The 22,332-nt window shown below is 36.9% G+C and overlaps 1 protein-coding gene across 1 annotated transcript in view; it reads right to left on the reverse strand.

Moving 5' to 3' along the window:
• Positions 1-22,332, reverse strand: part of KPNA5 (karyopherin alpha 5 (importin alpha 6)) — a 50,476-nt gene that overhangs the window by 17,430 nt on the left and 10,714 nt on the right. The window contains exons 6-8 of the mRNA XM_010861813.1: positions 20,005-20,136; positions 18,024-18,112; positions 2,033-2,132 (exon numbers count right to left, since the gene is read on the reverse strand). Coding sequence (XP_010860115.1) covers positions 2,033-2,132; positions 18,024-18,112; positions 20,005-20,136 — 321 coding nt within the window. The remainder of the gene's footprint in view (positions 1-2,032; positions 2,133-18,023; positions 18,113-20,004; positions 20,137-22,332) is intronic.

Raw genomic sequence — 22,332 nt, forward strand, 5'->3', positions numbered from 1 at the left:
CTAGCATGTGAGATGAGTGCAATTGTGCGGTAGTTTGAGCATTCTTTGGCATTGCCTTTCTTTGGGATTGGAATGAAAACTGACCTTTTCCAGTCCTGTTACACTGCTGAGTTTTCCAAATTTGCTGGCATATTGAGTGCAGCACTTGCACAGCATCATCTTCCAGGACTTGAAATACCTCAACTGGAATTCCATCACCTCCACTAGCTTTGTTCGCAGTGATGCTTTCTAAGGCCCACTTGACTTCACATTCCAGGATGTCTGGCTCTAGGTCAGTGATCTCACCATCATGATTATCTGGGTTGTGAAGACCTTTTTTGTACAGTTCTTCTGTGTATTCTTGCCACCTCTTCTTCATATCTTCTGCTTCTGTTAGGTCCATACCATTTCTGTCCTTTATTGAGCCCAACTTTGCATGAAATGTTCCCTTGGTATCTCTAATTTTCTTGAAGAGATCTCTAGTCTTTCCCATTCTGTTGTTTTCCTTTATTTCTTTGCATTGATCGCTGAGGAAGGTTTTCTTATCTCTCCTTGCTATTCTTTGGAACTCTGCATTCAAATGGGAAAATCTTTCTTTTTCGCCTTTGCTTTTCGCTTCTCTTCTTTTCACAGCTATTTGTAAGGCCTCCCCAGACAGCCACTTTGCTTTTTTGCATTTCTTTTCCATGGGGATGGTCTTGATTCCTGTCTCCTGTATAATGTCATGAATCTCTGTCCATAGTTCATCAGGTACTCTGTCTATCAGATCTAGTCTCTTAAATCTATTTCTCACTTCCACTGTATTTGCTGCTGCTAAGTCGCTTCAGTCATGTCCGACTCTGTGAGACCCCATAGACGGCAGCCCACCAGGCTCCCCCGTCCCTGGTATTCTCCAGGCAAGAACACTGGAGTGGGTTGCCATTTCCTTCTCCAATGCATGAAAGTGAAAAAATAAGTGAAGTTGCTCAGTTGTGTCCAACTCCTAGCTACCCCATGGACTGCAGCCCACCAGGCCCCTCCGTCCATGGGATTTTCCAGGCAAGAGTACTGGAGTGGGGTGCCATTGCCTTCTCCTCTACTGTATTTAGGGGGTCTTTAATGCCAAAACTCGGAGAAGGCAATGGCACCCCACTCCAGTACTCTTGCCTGGAAAATCCCATGGACAGAGGGGCCTGGTAGGCTGCAGTCCATGGGGTCCCTAGGAGTCGGACACGACTGAGCGACTTCACTTTCACTTTTCACTTTCATGCTTTGGAGAAGGAAATGGCAACCTACTCCAGTGTTCTTGCCTGGAGAATCCCAGGGATGGGGAGCCTGGTGGGCTGCCGCCTATGGGGTCGCACAGAGTCGGATACGACTGAAGCGACTTAGCAGCAGCAGCAATGCCAAAACTATTTTCATAGTTATTATGTGTTAGCTTATACTAACACAATCAGCCTTTTTTATTTTGTTGACATTTACACTAAAAGTATAAAAACAATAGTGGGTAGTAAAATTATCAGCACATTTACACAAATAAAGGCAGTGATACCAAAATGTACCACAGATCACTGTAGTCTTCATATCCACATACTTATAGTTAATAGTGGGGAGGGAGAATAATCCCAAAGAAGCAGTAAATATTACTAATTTTATTAAACCTCAACTCCTGAATACATGTCTTTTGAATATTGTGAGATAAAATGGAAAGTACACATCAAGCACTTCTGCATATCAAAAAACTATGATGATTATCTCCAGAAAATATACACATTTGAGTTACAAGCTGAATTTGCTATTTTATTTTCCCTATAGTAATACCATTTTTACTTAAAAGACTGACTCTTAATTGTTATTCAGTCAAATATTTCTCAGACTTTTTTATTTGGGAAAATAAAACAAGTGAGCCTTTTCATTATGCATCTTTTGATTTTATGTATGTGCAAACACTGTCCAGTCAATTAAAAAATAATTACTAAAAAGATAACAGTCCCTTCAATCTCTAAAAATCTATTATAAGGAGACTTAAAAATTTTTGTACATAGATTCCTTAATTTGTGTACTTTACAAATACCTTACTAAAGTTTGGAGGAGGATTTTTGCCTCTACATAAATTTGAGAGGGCCCATACGGCATTTCTGGTTGTTGTAAGTCTGTTTGAATTTGTTAGTAACCTGCCAAGAAAAAGAAAAAAGGAACTGTCACTTTATATTCATTTTTCCTTTTCAGCTAGCTTCTACTATCATAACACAAAAATTCTTAATATATCTTATAAGGAATCAAACTGATGTGGTAAAAGGAAAAGTGAGTTTTAAAGATTCAGTATATTTCCAGAAAAAAAGAAAAACATTCAAAATAAAGAGTGCCATGGGAAATTGACTTAGTTATTTCTATATATTTTAAAAAGAATCCAGAGGGATGGGATGGGGAGGGAGGTGGGCGGGGGGTTCAGGATGGGGAACACATGTACACAAGTGGTGGATTCATGTCAATGTATGGCAAAACCAATATAATATTGTAAAGTAATTAGCCTCCAATTAAAATAAATAAATTTATATTAAAAACAAAAGCAAAACCAAAAAAAATTAAAAGAGTACATTATTAGATTACTTGTTTTTTACCATGAAAATAATACACAATACAAATTCATTAAGTAAGGAATACAGAGTCAAATTGAATGAAGATCAGATATTAAGAAAAAATAGATAGTTTTTGTTTTGTTTTTAACAGACTGCCTGTCTTAGTACTTCCATCTGCAGCCTGCTAGCAAACTGCAAGAAGTACAGAGAACCTAGATTCAGGAAGAATTCTTATTCTAGAGTGACTTCAGCAAAAATGGTACAGAAGATAACCCTGGAGGCCTATCCTTCCCCAAAACATCAATTTTTGCAAACTCTGTTAGTATTAGCTTAATTAGAACTGTCCAAGATTGTAAATGTTCATAGTAAGGAAGTAAACTTTTAATCAGGAAGGGACTGAAATGTGGAAGGAGAGCTTTCTGGCAATATCTTACCTTTTTGTCCAGTCCCCTCCCTAGCCTGGAAGCAGCCTTGAAGACAAAAGCTGGAGTTCCCACTGTGAGTTCTGTTTCCAAAAGGGTCTATGGAGACTTGTTTCCAAGTAATTATTGTATTTCTCTGTTTTAACCTATCTGGGTACTCCCTGAAAGATTGATGAAGGGGGCTTGCCTTTGTTTTGCCTAACTGGGAGTTCTCTCATTATGATCAATAGCTGATTTGTCATCAAAAGTCATGGAGAACAGAGGCAATAATATACTTAAACTGCTGAAAGAAAACTAATCAAACAAGAATTCTATATCCAGCAATATTACCCTTCAAAAATGAAGGAACAACAAAAGCTGAGAAAATTCTATCATTAGTATATTTACTTTATAAAAATAACTAAAATAACTAAAATGTCCTGAAATAAGATAGCTGGTGATGGACAGGGAGGCCTGGCGTGCTGCGATTCATGGGGTCGCAAAAAGTCAGACATGACTGAGCGACTGATCTGATCTGATCTGAATAACTCAGGACTGTGTGAAGAAATAACAACATTAAAAATAACTACACAGGTAATTATAAAAGACATTATTTAATTTTTGGTTTATAATTTCTTCTATGATTTAAAAAATATACATTTACAGCAGTAGTTACAAATCTATGATAACAGGCACACAATGTAAAACAATGTAATCTGTAATAACAGTAACTTATTGTAAGAGATATAAGGGAGCAGAGCTTTTGTATCATACTGAGACTGTGCTATGCTAAGTCACTTCAGTCGTGTCCAACTCTGTGCAACGCCATAGACGGCAGCCCACCAGGCTCCCCCGTCCCTGGGATTCTCCAGGCAAGAACACTGCAGTGGGTTGCCATTTCCTTCTCCAATGCATGAAAGTGGAAAGTGAAAGTGAAGTCGCTCAGTCGTGTCCGACTCTTAGCGACCCCATGGATTGCAGCCTAACAGGCTCCTCCATCCATGGGATTTTCCAAGCAAGAGTACTGGAGTGGGTGCCATTGCCTTCTCCGCATACTGAGACTAAAGTGGTATAAATTCAAAGTTATTTTAAGTTTAAGATGTTCACTGTACTCCTTAGATTTAAAAAATACAACCAAAAAATATACTAAAAAAGAAATGAGAAGGGAATAAATACAGTATATTATTTTTAAAAAGTCAATAAATGCAAAAGAAGGCAAGAAGGAAGGAAGTGAGGAACAAAAAAGGTTTAAGGCATAAGATACATAGAAAACAACAAAATGGCAGAAGTACTTTCCCATGAGTAGTTACACTGAATGTAAACAGACTGAACTCTTGAATTAGAATTAAAAGGCAGTGACTAGCAGCATGCATTAAAAAACAAATTAAAAAACAATAATTCATGAGCCATGTGTAATGCATTCTACAAGACACTCATTTTAGATTCAAAGATACAAACAGGTTGAAAGTGAAAGGATGGGAAAAATATTCCGTGCAAATAATAACCCAAAGAGAGCCAGGGTAGCTATATTAATATTAGAAAAATAGACTTAAGAGGAAAATTGCTTAAGAGATAAAGAATAACATTACATGCTGATAAGAATGACAATCCATCATGAAGTTTTAACATTTAGCAACAAAGCAAATTGTACAGAGCAAAAACTGACAGAATTGAAGGGAGAAATAGACAGCTGTACTATCACAAAGGCCTTAATATAGCTTTCAGTAATAGCTAGAACACTTAAACAGAAGATCAATAAGAAAAATAGTGGACTTGATCAACACTATAAATCAACTAATAGTTAGACACCTAACAGTTTATGGGGACATAATGAGGTGGACATGACCAAGCACAGCACACACCACATTCTTCTCATTAACAGCAGAACATACATTCTTTTCAAGTGCACATGGGATATTCTCCAGGATATACCATATATTAGACCACAAGGTAAATCTGATATATTTTTAAAGATTGAAATTATACAGAGAACAACGGAATGAAGCTAAAAATCACTAAAAGAAGAAAAACTGGAAAATTCACAAATAAGTGGAAATTAAGTAATATAATTTTAGACAACCAGTAAGTCAAAAAAGTCACCAGGAAATGAGGAAATATTTCAGAATAAATGAAAATGAAAACCCAACATACTAAAACTTACAGAATTCACTGAAAGCTCACAGAGAAAATTATAACTGAAAACACCTACATTAAACAAGATATCAAATAAATAACATAAACCTTCATCTTAATTAAGAAACTAAAAAATCTGCACCAAACTAAACCTCAAGCTAGAAGAAAGAAGGCAATAATAAAGAGCAGAGATAAATAAAACAGAAAAGAGAAAAACACTAGAGAAAATGAACTCCATCAAGAGTTGATTCTTTGAAAGAAAAATCAACAAAATAAACATTTACCCAGACTGACAAAGTAAAAGACTTATATCAGGAATGAGAGTTAGGGATATTACTACTTATCTTTCAGAAACACAAGTAATTATAAGAGAATACTATGAACTCTAAGCCAACAAATTGGATAATGCAAAGAAAATGAACAATTTCTCAGAAACACATAAACTACCAAACTGATTCAAGAAGAAACAGAAAATCTAAATAGATATATAACAATTAAAGACACTGAATGAGTAATCAAAACCCTCCTAATAAAGAAAAGTCAAACATGAAACAATTTCACTGGTAAATTCTACTAAACATTATAGAAGAATTAAATCCTTCTCAAACTCTTCTAGGAAATAAAAAAGAACATTCCTACCTTATTTTATGATGCCAGCATTATCCTGATACCAAAGCCAAAGATATGACAAGAGTGTATGTGTGTGTATTACTAACAGATACAAAAAAATCTTCAACACAATTCTAGGAAACTGAACCCAGGAACATATTAGAAGAATTATACACTATGAACTACTGAGAATTACCCCAGGAATGCAAAGATGGTTCAATGAACAAAGACCAAGCAATATATTCACCACATTAACAGCATAAAGGAAAACAAAACAAAACAAAACATGTGATGATGTCAACTGATGCAGAAAAAGCATTTAACAGATCCCAACACCTCTTCATGATAAAATCACTCAGCAACCTAGGACAAGGAAACCATCTCAATAAGATAAAGGATATTTATGAAAAACCCACAGCTAACATTATCCTCAATGGTGAATGAGTGATAAAAAACATAATGTCGCCACTTTTATGCAACATTATGGTGGCTCACTGGGTAAAGAATCTGTCTGCAGATTCAACTCACACATGGATGGTCAACTCCTTTCCACCAAAGGTATCAAGATCATTCAACAAGGAGAGAATAGTCTCCAAGCAACCATGCCAGAACAAGTGGATGTCCACATGTATCTCAATTAGAGTCACACAAAAAAATTAGCTCAAGATGGACCAAAAAATGCAAATGTAAGAGGTAAAACTCTTAGAAGAAAACATAGTGTTTCATGACCTTAAATTTGGCAATTGTTTTTTACATATGACACTGAAAACTTAAGTAACAAAAGAAAAAATAGATACTACTGGACTTCAAATTCAGAAATTATGTGAATCAAAGAAATTATCAAGAGAGTGAAAAGAAAACCCACAGAATGCAAAAGATCTTCTAAAATCATCTATCTGATAAGAATCTATCCAGAATACATGAAGAATTCTTACAACTCAACAACAAAATGACAACTGAATTTAAAAATATGCAAAGGACTTAGATATTTCTCCAAAGATACACAAATAGCGAACAAATGTATGAAAAGATATGCAATGTCATTAGGAAATGTAAATCAAAGCAAAATTAAATACCACCTCATACCCACTAAGATGGCTTTAATCAGAATAATGGACAACAGAAGATGGCAGAGGAATAGGATGGGGAGACCACTTTCTCCCCCCATAAACTCATCAAAAGATCCTTTGAATGTTGTGCAACTTCCACAAAACAACTTCTGAATGCTGGCAGAGGACACCGGGCACCCAGAAAGGCAACTCATTCTCTTTGAAAGGAGGTAGGATAAAGCATAAAAGAAAAAAAGAGAGAAGATTTAGGGATGGATATCCGTCCTGGGGAGGGAGTTGTGAAGGAGGAGAAGTTGCCACAGTAGGAAACCCTCTCAGAGGCAGGTCTGTGGGGAGTTTTGGAATCTCAGAGGGCAACATAACCGGGAGGAAAAAAACGAAAAAACAAAAAACCACACATTATGCGCCTAACCACCACTGCCAGTGGAGAAGCAGCCCAGGGGCTTGCTGAGGCTGGGGTATATCATCAGACCGGGCCTGAGTGCCCTGAGGACAATCTGAAGGATCTAACATGAGATAGCAACCAAAACTGTGGGATCTCCAGAGAGACAAAAAAAAAAAGGAACTTTCCCAAGAGGGGCTCTAAGGCCTGAGTCCTAGACAGCTGCAAATAGGACCCTCCCCACCCCTACCCAGCCTGGAGGTAGAGAGGCAGCCAGAAGGCAAGGGGCGGTCCCCAGAGACCAACATTTCAGCATCTTCCACCAAACTGAGCAGGCACCCAGTTGCTAACCATGTCTTCCTGGGATCCTGGGTGGTTGACATCCGCCAGGAGGGTTGCAGCCTGAGATCAACTCCCCAGAGGAGACACATGACACCTGAAATGGTGCCACTGCAGCGTACCCAAAACACCAAGCGCCTGGGACCAGGGAGGTGATTCAGACACACGCACGGCCAATTTGGGACAGTACACTCGCCAAGCACCTGGTCACCTGAGCTGCTCGGACCTGGGAAGGGCACAAAACGCATGCCCATCTGGGTCTGTGCCCTTGTGGAGTACCCAAGAACATGCGTGGTTTAGACCTGGGAAGTGCATGAAATGCAGGGTCCACTTGGGACAGTGACCTTGCAGACTGCCCTGGAACCTGAGCAGTGTAGACCCAGGAAGCACATGCTGCTTTGGGTTGTGGCAAGCTCAGTGTGGTCCATACGCTGAGACCACTCCCCCAACACCAGATATCTGTTTGCAGTGTCCCTTCCTCCCCACAACTGAACGAGTAAGCCTAAATAAGTGACCACGTTCGCCCCCTTGTGTTAGGGCAAAAATTAGACACTAAAGAGACTTGCAAACAAAGGAAGCCAAAAGAAACAAAGAGGGAACCGCTCTGTAAGTGACAGGTGCAACAGATTAAAACCCTATTCAGTTCAGTCGCTCAGTCACGTCTGACTCTTTGTGACCCCATGAATCGCAGCACGCCAGGCCTCCCTGTTCATTACCAACTCCCAGAGTTCACTCAGACTCACGTCCATCAAGTCAGTGATGCCATCCAGCCATCTCATCCTCTGTCGTCCCCTTTTCCTCCTGCCCCTAATCCCTCCCAGCATCCGAGTCTTTTCCAGTGAGTCAACTCTTTGCATGAGGCGGCCAAAGTACTGGAGTTTCGGCTTTAGCATCATTCCTTCAAAAGAAATCCCAGGGCTGATCTCCTTCAGAAACCCTGTAGTTAACATTAACTGTGCATTGAAGGGGGCCTACAGACCTTGAGAATAAGTTGACCTTGAGTAAAAGCTGGAACAAGGAACTATCTGAAACTGAACTGACCCACACTGCCCACAACAGCTCCAGAGAAATTCCTAGATATATTTTTACTATTATCACTTTTTTTTTTCAAGTTCTTTATTACGCCTTTAATTTTCATTTTTATAACCTACTATTACCTTGCAAAAAAAAGACCTTATTTTTAAAGCAAATTTCACATATATATATTTCTTTTAAAATTTCTGTGATTGATTTTGTTTTGTAATTTTTATATTACATTTTTGAGAGTCTAACCTCTATTCTAGATTTTTAATCTTTGCATTTTGGTATTTGTTAATCAATTTTGTACATTTAAGAATTTAATCTTCAGTATCCATTTTCACCTAGGGATGTAATTACTGGCTTGACTGCTCTCTCCTGTTTTGACTCTCCCTTTTCTCTCCCAGGTCACCTCAATCTCCTTACTCCCTCTCCTCTTCTCTACTTGTTCTGGGTGTTCTGGGCTGTGAAGAACACTTGGGGAACTGATTACTGGCTAGATTGGTTTCTTCCATTTTGACTCCCTGTCTTCTCCTCCTGGTCACCTCTATCTCCCTCCCTCTTCTCTTCTCTATGTAACTCTGTGAATCTCTCTGGGTGTTCTGGATTGTGGAGAGCACTTAGGGAATTGATTACTGGCTAGATTGCTCACTCCCTTTTTGACTCCCCCTCTTCTTTTCCTGGTCACCTCTGTCTTCCTCCTACTTCTTCTCTTCTCTATGTAACTCTGAATCTCTTTGGGTGTCCCTTGCTGTGGAGAATTGTTTCACCATTAACCTAAATGTTTTATCATCTGTGCTTTATGGATGGAGAATCTTGAGGCTACTGTAAGAGAAGGACTGAAAGCCAGAGGCAGGAGGCTTAACTCTAAAACTTAAGAACATCAGAGAACTCCTGATTTCAGGGAACATTTATAGACAACAGCTCACCCAAAAGTCTCCATACCTACACTGAAACCAAGTTCCACCCAAGGGTCAACAAGTTCCAGGGCAAGACATACAGTGATAATTCTCCAGCAAAGCAGGAACAAAGCCCTGAGCATTAAAAAACAGGCTGCCCAAAGCCATGCCAAACCCACAGATACCCTAAAACTCACTACTGGACACTTCATTGCACTCCAGAGAGAACAGATTCAGCTCCACCCACCAGAACACAGATATAAGCTCCCCCAACAAGGAAACCTTGACAAGCCACTAGTCCAACCCCACCCACAGGAAGCAGACTTCACAATAAAGAGGAACCATGAACTTCTAGCCTACAGAATGGGCACCCCAAACACAGCAATCTAAACAAAATGAAAAGGCAGAGAAATACTCAGCAGGTAAAGGAACATGATAAATACCCACCAAACAAACAAAAGAGGAGGAGACAAGGAGTCTACCTGAAAAAGAATTCAGAATAAATGATATTAAAGATGATCCAAAATCTTGAAAACAAAATGGAGTTACAGATAAACAGACTACGGACAAGGATTGAGAAGATGCAAGAAATGTTTAACAAGGACCTAGCAGAAATAAAGAAGAGTCAATCAATAATGAATAATGTAATACTGAGACCAAAAGCACTCTGGAGGGAACCAACAGTAGAATAACTGAGGCAGAAGAGAGAATAAGTGAGGTAAAAGAATTGTGGAAAAATGAAGCAGAGAGGAAAAAAGGAAAAAGAATTGACATGAGGACAACCTCAGAGACCTCTGGGACAATGTTAAACGCACCAGCATTCAAATCACAGGTATCCCCAAAGACAAAGACAAAAAGAAAGGGCATGAAAAGATACTTTAGGCGATAATAGTTGAAAACTTCCCTAAAATATGGAAGGAAATAGGCACCCAAGTCCAAGAAAGCCAGAGAGAGTCCCAAACAGGATAAACCCAAGGTGAAACATCCCAAGATACATATTAATTAAACTAACGAAGATCAAACACAAACAATAACTATTAAAAGCAGCAAGGGAAAAGCAACTAGTAACCCACAAGGGGATCCCCATAAGGCTAACAGCTGATCCTTCAACAGAAACTCTTCAGGGCTGAAGGGCATTGGCAGGACATACTGAAAGTGATGAAAGTGATGAACCAGTGATGAAAGAGAAAAAGCCAGATTACTGTACCCGGCAAGGATCTCATTCAGATATGAAGGAGAAATCAAAAGCTTTACAGGCAAGCAAAATCTGAGAGAATTCAGCACCACCAAACCAATTTTTCAACAAATGCTAAAGGATGTTCTCTAGACAGGAAACCCAGAAAAGGTTTATAAAATCAAACCCAAAACAACAAAATGGCAACAGGATCAAACTTATCAATAATTACCTTAAATGTAAATGGGTTGAATGCTCCAACAAAAAGACAAAGACTGGCTAAATGGATACAAAAACAAGACCACTATAAATGCTATCTACAAGAAACCCACCTCAAACCAAGGGTCACAAACAGACTGAAAGTGAAGGGCTGGAAAAAGATATTCCATGCAAATGGAGACCAAAAGAAAGCAGGAGTAGTAATACTCATATCAGATAAAATAGACTTTGAAATAAAGACCATGAAAAGAGACAAAGAAGGACACTACATAATGATCAAAGGATCAATCCAAGAAGAAGATATAACAATCAAATATATACGAACCCAACATACGAGCACCTCAACATGTAAGGCAAATGCTAACAAGTGTGAAAGGAAAAATTAACAGTAACCCAATAATAGTGGAAGACTTTAATACCCTACTCACACCTATGGATAGATCAACCAAGCAGAAAATTAGCAAGGAAGCACAAGTTTTAAATGATACAATGGACCAGTTAGACCTAATTGATATCTATGGGACATTTCACCATAAAACAATGAATTTCACCTTTTTCTCAAGTGCACACAGAACATTGTCCAGGATAGATCACATCCTGGGCCATAAATCTAGCCTTGGTAATTTCAAAAAAACTGAAATCATTTCAAGCATCTTTTCTGATCACAATACAGTAAGATTAGATGTCAACTACAGGAAAAAAAAAAAACCTATTAAAAATACAAACATATGGAGGCTAAACAATACACTTCTGAATAAACAACAGATCACAGAAGAAATCAAAAAGGAAATCAAAATATGCATAGAAATGAATGAAAATGAAAACACAACAACCCCAAACCTCGGGATTCAGTGAAAGCAGTGCTAAGGGGAAGGTTCATAGCAATACAAGCTTACCTCAAGAAAAAAGAGAAAAATCAAACAACAACCTAACTTTTCACCTAAAGTAACTAGAAAAAGAAGAAATGAAGGACCCCAAAGTTAGCAGAAGGAAAGAAATCACAAAAATCGGAGCAGAAATATATGAAAAAGAAACAAAGGAGTTACAGCAAAAATCAACAAAACTAAAAGGTGGTTCTTTGAGTAGATAAATAAAATAGACAAACCATTAGCCAGACTCAACAAGAAGAAAAGGGAGAAGAATCCAATCAATAAAATTAGAAATGAAAATGGAGAAATCACAACAGACAACACAGAAATACAAAGGATCATAAGAGACTACTATCAGCAACTATATGCCAATAAAATGGACAGCTTGGAAGAAATGGGTGAATTCTTAGAAAAATATAACCTTCCAAAACTGAACCAGGGAGAAATAGAAAATCTTAACAGACCCATCACAAGCATGGAAATTGAAACTAATCAAATATCTGCCAACAAACCAAAGTCCAGGACCAGATGGCTTCACAGGTGAATTGAACCAAAAATTTAGAGAAGCACTAACACCTATGCTACTCAAAGTCTTCCAGAAAACTGCAAAGGTAAACTCCCAAACTCATTCTATGAGGCCACCATCACCCTAATACCAAAACCAGACAAAGATGCCACACAAAAAAGAAATCTACAGGCCAATATCATTGATGAACATAGATGCAAAACTCCTCAAGAAAATTCTAGCAAGCAGAATCCAACAACATATTAAAAAGATCACAAATCATGACCAAGTAGGCTTTATCCTAGGGAGGCAAGGATTCTTCAATATTTGCAAATCAATGTGATATACCACATTAACAAATTGAAAGAAAAGACATATGATTATCTCAATAGATGCAGAGAAAGCCTTTGACAAAATTAAAAAACCCATTTATGATGAAAACTCTCCAGAAAGCAGGCATAGAAGGAACATACCTCAACATAATAAAAGTCATATAGGATACACCCACAGCAAACATTATCCTCAATGGCAAATAATTGAAAGCATTGCCCCTAAAGTAAGGGATAAGACAAGGGTGCCCACGCTCACCATTACTATTCAATATAGCTTTGGAAGTTTTAGCCACAGCAATCAGAGAAGAAAAAGAAAAAAAAAGGAATCTAGATGGGAAAAGAAGTAAAACTCTTACTGTTTGCATATGACATGATCCTCTACATAGAAAACCCTAAAGACACAACAAGAAAATTACTAGAGCTAATCAATGAATATAGTAAAGTTGCAGGATATAAAATTAATACACAGAAATCCCTTGCATTCCTATACACTGAGAAAACAAAGAGAAATTAAGGAAACAATCCCATTCACCACTGCCAACAAAAAGAATAAAATACTTAGGAAAACCTCGAATAGCCAAAACAATCTTGAGAAAGAAGAATGGAACTGGAGGAATCAACCTGCCTGACTTCAGACTATACTACAAAGCCACAGTCATCAAGACAGTTTGGCACTGGCACAAAGACAGAAATATAGATCAATGGAACAAGACAGAAAGCCCAATAAATCCACAAACCTATAGACACCTTCAGAGAAGACAATGGCACCCCACGCCAGTACTCTCGCCTGGAAAATCCCATGGACGGAGGAGCCTGGAAGGCTGCAGTCCATGGGGTCGCTAAGAGTCAGACACGACTGAGTGACTTCCCTTTCACTTTTCACTTTCATGCATTGGAGAAGTAAATGGCAACCCACTCCAGTGTTCGTGCCTGGAGAATCCCAGGTACAGGGGAGCCTGGTGGGCTTCCGTCTATGGGGTCACACAGAGTCAGACACCACTGAAGCAACTTAGCAGCAGCAGCAGCATGGAAACCTTATCTTTGACAAAGGAAGCAAAACTATACAATGGAGAAAGACAATCTCTTTAACAAGTGGTGCTGGGAAAACTGGTCAACCGCTTGTAAAAGAATGAAACTAGAACACTTTCTAACACTGCACACAAAAATAAACTCAAAATGAATTAAAGATCTAAATGTAAGATCAGAAACTATAAAACTCCTAGAGTAAAACATAGGCAAAACACTCTCTACATAAATCACAGCAGGATCCTCTATGACCCACCTCCCAGAGTAATGGAAATAAAAGAAAAAATAAACAAATGGGACCAAATTAAACTTAAAAACTTTTGCACAACAAGGGAAACTATAAGCAAAGTGAAAAGCCAGCTTTCAGAATGGAAGAAAATAATAGCAAACAAAGCAACTGACAAAGAATTAATCACAAAAATATACAAGCAGCTCATGTAGTTCAATACCAGAAAAATAAATGATCCAATCAAAAAACGGGCCAAAAAACTAAACAGACATCTCTCCAAAGAAGACATACAGATGGCTAACAAATACATGAAAAGATGCTCAACATCACTCATTATCAGAGAAATGCAAATCAAAACCACAATGAGGTCCTATCTGATACAGGTAAGAATGGCTGCTATCAAAAAGTCTAAAAACAGTAAATGCTGGAGAGGGTGTGTAGAAAAGGGAACCCTCTAACACTGTTGGTGAGAATGCAAACTAGTACAGCTACTATGGAGAACAGTGTGGAGATTCCTTAAAAAATAGGAAACAGAACTGCCACACGACCCAGCAATCCCACTGCTTGGCATACACACGAAGGAAACCAGAACTGAAAGAGACACGTGTACCCCAGTGTTCATTGCAGCACTGTTTATAATAGCCACGACATGGGAACAATCTAGATATCCATCGGCAGATGAATGGATAAGGAAGTTGTGGTGCATATACACAATGGAATATTACTCAGCTATTCAAAAGAACACATTAGAGTCAGTTCTAATGAGGTGGATGGAACTGGAGCCTATTATACACAGTGAAGTAAGTCAGAAAGAAAGACACCAATACAGTATATTAATGCATATATATGGAATTTACAAAGATTGTAACAATGACCCTATATGTGAGACAGCAAAAGAGACACAGATATAAAGAACAGACTTTTGGACTCTGTGGGAGAAGGTGAAGGTGGGATGATTTGAGAGAAAAGCATTGAAACATGTATATTACCATATGTGAAATAGATGACCAGTCCAAGTTCAATGCCTGAAACAGGGCAATCAAAGCTGGTGCACTGGGACAACCCAGAGGGATGGGATGGGGAGGGAGGTGGGAGAGGGGTTTGGGTCAGGGGCGGGGGGACACATGTACACCCATGGCTAATTCATGTCAATGTATGGCAAAAATCACAATACTGTAAAGTAATTAGCTTCCATTAAAATATCAATCAAAAAAAATAACAGACAACTGTTGGTAAGAAACTGGAACTCTCACACATTGCTGGTAGAAATAGAATGGTGCAGCTACTATGGAAAAAGTCTGGTGGTAAAAGGTAAAGACAGCATTAGCACATTCCAGCAATTCCACTGGTAGGTATATACCTAAAAAGAATTGAAAACACTGGTGTTCAAACAAAAACCTGCACACAAATGTTCACAGGAGTACTGCATATATACAGTAGTCAAAAGGTGGAAATAACCCAAATGACCATCACGTGATGAATGTACCACAAAATGTGGTATATCCATATAATGGAATATTATTTAATTATAAGAAGAATGAAGTATTGATACATTCTATGATATGAATGAACCCTGAAAACCATATGCTAAGTGAAAGAAGCCAACACAAAAGGTCACACAGTATATGACTTCATTTATGTAAAATATCCAGAATAGGCAAATCCACAGAGACAGAAAACAGATTAGAGGTATCCAAGTACTTGGAAAAAAGGGTATTGGGGTTTCTGTTTGGGATGATAGAAAGTTCTAGAACTAGATAGTTGTTATGGTTGAGAAACACTATGAACATACTGAGTGGCAGTAAATTGTAAACTTTTACATGGTAAATTTTTTATTGTGTATATTCTGTCACACAAAAATATGCTCTAAAACTTTTGCTATAAAGAATATTTGAAACCTCCTAAAACCATAACTCATTTAGAAATAAGGTAGTTACACTGACTTACTACATCAGGAAATGACAAACTTTTCAGTAAATACTTTTGGCTTCACAGGCCTTCCTGTGTTGCAGCTACTGAACTCTGATGATACAGCATGAAAGCAACCACAGACATTAAGTAAGCAAATTGATGTGATCCAGTAAAATTTAATTTTCAAAAACAGGGCACAGGCCAAATTTGGCATGAAGACTGTACTTGGCTAAGCTGTGATGTATATTATCCTCCTTGTATTAATGGGAATATTATGAGAAATTACAAATCTTTTCTTATCCAAATTTGCTGTATTATAAATTAAAGTTGCATTAAATTAAAACAACAAAGCTATAACAGTATATTGGGATCTTCTCTAGTAGCTCAGTCAGTAAAGAATCTGCCTGAAAGGCAAGAGACCCAGGCTCGATTCTTGGGTTGGGAAGATCCACTGGAGAAAGAAATGGCAACCCACTCCAGTATTCTTGCCTGGAGAATCCCACGGACAGAGGAGCCTGGCAGGCTACAACCCATAGGGTCACAAGAGTCAGACACGACTTGGTGACTAAATCACCATATCAGTATATAAAGTCCATAATAGTAAAAGCTTTACATTTACTGAGAATCAAAAGGCAGAACTGATAAAACTGTATTATATTAATAAAAATTTTATACACACTTAACACATTAGCTAAATGTTAATTTAACTTCAATGTGAACTACAGATTATCCATAATCTTCTTAAAGGTAATACCATTTTTCCTTTTGACCAACCATGGTGAGAACATCTTGACATACCTTCCTTCTTATCACCTTTCTCAATTTTTTAATGAAACTTTGAAAACTTCTAAACCTACTCTTTTTCTGAAATTTATTATGTTTATAACCATGATTAGATAGCTGGGTACTGTTTGTTTTTCATTAGACCTTTGTTTTTTAGTTTGGTTTCTTTAGTCATAATTAAAATATTGCTAAGAGTTGGGCACAACTGAGCGACTTCACTTTCACGCACTGGAGAAGGAAATGGCAACCCACTCCAGTATTCTTGCCTGGAGAATCCCAGGGACGGGGCAGCCTGGTAGGCTGCCGTCTATGGGGTCGCACAGAGTCAGACACGACTGAAGTGACTTAACAGCAGAACATTTAGAGTAATTAGAACTAAGAAATGCTTACTTATTATTTCATAAACCATTACCAACTTTAAATATTAACAAATAATAAATGACCCAAAGACAGACAGCAAAGAATATGGCCTAGAGACAAAGTAAAAAGAGAAACAAAGTGCTCACAGTTAATCTACAAACCATAAAATCAGGCCAGAAAAACCCTAAGTTGAAAATTTAACAGATACTTTTAGTAGTATGAACGTCAAAATAATTCTGATATTGAATGCTAAATCAGTATTTTCCTTTATAATTGGACTAACTGCTCAGATATTATTTTGAATAAGCCCAAAGTAAATGAAATCACAAGTGGTTCAGTGGCCTGAACATAGTTAAGTACTCAGTGTGAGTTGAGTGAAATGATGCTGAGAAATCCATTTTGTCCACGGAAAGTTACACATTCTAAAACAATAAAATATATTTTGCAAAACTGTATCTAAAAACATATTCTTTGTATCTAAAAACAAAACAAAACTGTATCTAAAAACATATTCTAATTTCTAAGCTTGGAAAGGATGGCAAATGGCACAGAAATGGTAAGAGTAAAATTTTCCCTTTCAAAATATCTCAATTACTTTTTCCTTTTTCACTATTTGCCAATGGTATTCAGCCTAAATAAAAATTCTCTCAATAAATGATAACCAACTTGGATAAATAAACCTATCTTTCAAATAATTTTACGTCATCTTTGTAAAGAACCCTATATTATAGGGGAGCTTCTTTTCTTAAAAAAAGTGTAAAGTATTAGAAAAAGAAACCACTAGCTAAGTCATTTTAAGTAAAATTCTAATTCTGAAAAAATCTCTCTGTTCTCTGAACATTTCAAAATCAAATATGAAAATCTGACAAGTTCAACACATCATCTGTTCATCAACTCAATATCATCTGCTTTAGTAACTTTAAAATTTTTAGTGTATTAAAAACTACTACTTATCCTTGTTCTCTAGAATAATTGTTTTAGCACAGTAGGCATCAAGTAAGCAATGAATGCTGTGAAGTGTGGCTTAAGGGAACATAAAAGACAGATATGATACAACCAGAAATTTTGTTAGTTTTATGTAATTTCAAGCTATTTCAGGCTTGGCCAAACATAAGCAAAATTTAAAAGTATCACTGAAGAAGTAAATGTGTACGTAGAAATATAGTGTAAATAGTTTGCTTTTCCAAAAGTTAATAGTATTTAATTGTGATAAACTTAAAGTACTTACTCTAAAAGAGGTGGAAGTATTTCACAATTCAAAACAAAATCTCTGCATTCTGCATTGTCACCAGCAATATTACCAAGTGCCCAAACAGCCTTCAAAAAACAATAAAAAATATTCTTTTACGACAATATCTTAAATAAGATTCTCTCTTAAGAATGAAATTTTATTGTAAAAGGAAAAAACTGGTAAGTTTTCAAGATGTTAAAAAAAAAAACATGCTAGTAGACAAGAAAGGAAAACTTCAAAAGTATCTTTAATAATATTTTTAGTCAAATTAAAACACAGGGCATTTAAAAATTTTTTCTTACATGATAGTGAAATGTTTATTCTCTTTAAGAAGGAGATAGTTTGTCTACTTTGAATCTACGTGGAGAGACAAAATATAGTTGACCTTTGAACAATTTGGCAGTGAGGGGCATCAACCCCTGCACAGTCGAAAATCCATGTATAACTTTAAAGCTGGCCCTCCTTACCCAAGATCACTTGCAGACTCAACCAACTTCAGATTGTATAGTACTGCAGTATGTATGTATTGCAAAAAAAAACTGTGTGTAAGTAAACCAACACATTCAAACCTGTTTTGTTCAAGGGTCAACTGTATATCTATTTAGGGAATTTTACAATTACCTATGCTAGAAGTTTGCTACTATGCCAAAGAATCCACTCACTGGGAAGGAACTAACTTGTAAAAGAAAAAAGGAAGGAGAGATAAAGCATAGTAAACTATAAGGTAAAGCTAATGTGAGAACTGTCTTGAATTAATGCTTAAAAATAAGCTTAGAGATAGTCCAGATTAAATAAATGACAGTAAAAGATCAAATTATTCATGTATTAAATTTCAATTCGATAAGAAATTACACAAATGCAAATGATCATTATATTTTCATTTCAAGTTTCTCATAAGTACAAAAGTAGACATAAGTTAATTTTTCAACTGAGAAAATTATATTTTAACATTTAAAATTTACACTAATATTTTTAACATCTACTTTAGACCTAAGTTTATTTTTTACATTTTTAAGAAAAAGTTTTTAAAGTGATGACATTTTTCACCCTGTGAAGTATTTTGTTTGTGGGGTATCAATTTTTACAACATTTTGGAAGTCAACTTTGAAATAGTAATAGCACTTTAAAAGCTTTTATTTGAGTATAATCATTTTTCCCTAATGAAATAATCAAGGCATATATTAATGTCAAGACATATTACTATCAAGATTGATATATAATGATGCTCACCACAATATTAACACCAACAAGCTAGAAATAACTCAATTGTACAACTACTGAGGAATAAATTATGTAGCTACCTGAATGGATAATGAGTAATCAGTAAAGTTTTCTTCAAGAATAATTAATGCCATAAGAAAAAGCTCTCAATACTACTGTTAAGTGGGAAAAAATATAAAAATATATATATAAACAAACAAATGGAATGGTAGTGAGATCTATGGATCAATTTGCATGAACATGAATCAAAACAAAAATAACAAAACATTTGACTTTCTCTAGATGGTAAAAATTATATGTGATTAGATTTTCCCTGTTACAACAACTATGATAATTTATTTATAAAGTCTAATCTAAAATAGTTTATTAAAAATAACATGACATATTAAAAAGAAACAATAAAATAATCTACATACATGTAAAGAACAAGGAGTCAGACTGTTCCAGGTTTAAAACCTGGCTCAGCCCTTCACCGTGACTTTGGGTAAATTACTATCTTTTCTGGGTCTCAGTATGCTCTTCTATAAATGGGAATAATAATTCTCAATAGCTGAAATCTATATACAAAGGAGCTAGGATAATACCTAAAACAGTTCATTCTTCCTTCCAATTTGACACTAAACAGAAATTATTATATTCTAACAAATGTAATGCACAGGCAACTTGGTAAAAATGAATTTCAAATCATAATCACAAATGGCACTTTCAAGAGAAAATTAAAATCTAGTAGATATAACAGTTCAAGTTAGAAACTTACCTGTTCTTGAACATCTTCATGCTCTGAATTAAGAAGTTTGATAAAAATTGGAACAGCCCCAGTTTCAATCACTACTTTGGTATGCAGAAAAGTTCCAGATGCTATATTAGTTAATGCCCACGCAGCTTCAAACTAAGGAAAAATAAAAGCAAAATAGATGAAAGCCCCAAAGAAATGCCAGAAAGAGGAAGAAAGGAAGAAGAGAGGGAGTCAAGACTTAGCTGAATAAGTCTGAGAGAAAGATTCACTTACGATTAATAAGATTCAATGTGAAATCAGATTTCATAGGTAAAAAAAATTTTTTTTTAAAAAGGACTCTTCAATCTGGAAAAATAAGAACTGAGAAGAATAAAAATTTATAAAATCATGAACAATAAATGAACACATCTGAATTTATATTTCATAAAACCCCTGATGTTTACTATTAGGGAGCCAGGTATTCTAAATCAAGCAGTTTAAAACAAAATGATACACACTACTTAATTAATAGAATATTTATGGAACTTAGAATCATAAATGGAGAAGGCAATGGCACCCTACTCCAGTACTCTTGCCTGGAAAATCCCATGGGCATTGGAGCCTGGTGGGTTGCAGTCCATGGGGTCGCTAGGAGTCGGACACGACTGAGCGACTTCACTTTCACTTTTCACTTTCCTGCACTGGAGAAGGAAATGGCAACCCACTCCAGTGTTCTTGCCTGGAGAATCCCAGGGACGGGGGAGGGCTGGTGGGCTGCCATCTCTGGGGTCGCACAGAGTCGGACACAACTGAAGCAACTTAGCAGCAGCAGCAGCAGAATCATAAAAGGTTACTTTTGTTTCCCTAAGGATCATCTATTCTAAACCTTCTCACTTAAATAAGAAAAACTAGAAAGCCATACATTTAGGTGGTTAGTTCAAGGTGAAAGAGTTCATTATTAGCAGAGCCATAAGAACTTGTGGTATTCTTTCAAGTAGCAGTGCCTCTGGGAAGTTACTCATATCAATCAGATTTCAGATATACTTATCTGTGATGGATTTATAATGATGCAATTGAGAAAATTTTAACTCATGGTTCTCTAACCAACTAGCAAATTAGACCTGCAAATTAAGGAGTGACAATAATGACAATGGCTTTAAAAATATTTGGCCTAGACAACTTTTCACATTAAGGTAGGTATTATTATGATTAATAGAAGTGTAATAAAAAGCATTAGTGAAAGGCATGAAAAGTACAGATAAAACTAGAGAAAATGGTTATATTTTTTAAAAGGAAAAAAAAAAGAGGCAGAGCTCCTATTCAACTCCACTAGATCTTCAGTATGTGGCAACAATGCCAATTCTTCTGATTTGTAAAAAGAAGCCCAAATCTAGACTTCCATTTGAAATTCTTCAACTTTTGAAAGCCTGATATCTGAATTCATATATTTTAAAACATGTGCAGGCCAAACATGTAGGTCCCCAGTTTGAGGCCTCTCAATTACAGTAAGTCCCCTACATATGAGCCTTCAAGATACAAACTTTCAAAGATGTGAACGTGTGTTCCATCAACATCAGGCAAGAGTGATACAGATATACTGCATATATATATACTGATATATATCTGCAGTCTAACCTCCATCTCCTATTGTTGACGATCCTTCAGCTCTACCATCCCCACTTTCTCTCCCTCCTCCAGTCAGTAACTCTTCTCGCCTGGCATGCCAGCCCCTGCCTGCCAGCTGCTGTACTACACTACTATACTTTTCAAGGTAGTATACTACGAGATTAAAAATGTTTTCTTTATTTTTTGGTTGTTTTTTATGTATTATTTGTGTGGAAAGCATTGTAAACCTTTTACAGCACAGTACTATATAGCCAATTGTGTTAGTTGGGTACCTAGGGTAACGTTATTGGACTGATAAATGCACTCTCAAAACAGAACTTAGTATAGTTCAGTTCAGTTCATTCACTCAGTTGTGTCCGACTCTTTGCAGCCCCATGAACCGCAGCACGCCAGGCCTCCCTGTCCATTACCAACTCCCGGAGTTCACCCAAACCCATGTCCATCAAGTCAGTGATACCATCCAACCGTCTAATCCTCTGTCGTCCCCTTCTCCTCCAGCCCTCAATCTTTCCCAGCACCAGGGTCTTTTCAAATGAGTCAGCTCTTTGCATCAGGTGGCCAAAGTATTGGAGTTTCAGTATCAGGCCTTTCAATGAATATTCAGGACTAAATTCCTTTAGGATTGACTGGTTGGATCTCCAGGCAGTCCAAGGGACTCTCAAGAGTCTTCTCCAACACCACAGTTCAAAACATCAATTCTTCAGTGCTCAGCTTTCTTTATAGTCCAACTCTCACATCCATACA

The sequence above is a fragment of the Bison bison genome, unplaced genomic scaffold (assembly GCF_000754665.1).
Source record: "Bison bison bison isolate TAMUID 2011002044 unplaced genomic scaffold, Bison_UMD1.0 scf7180017864473, whole genome shotgun sequence".
NCBI lineage: Eukaryota > Metazoa > Chordata > Mammalia > Artiodactyla > Bovidae > Bison > Bison bison.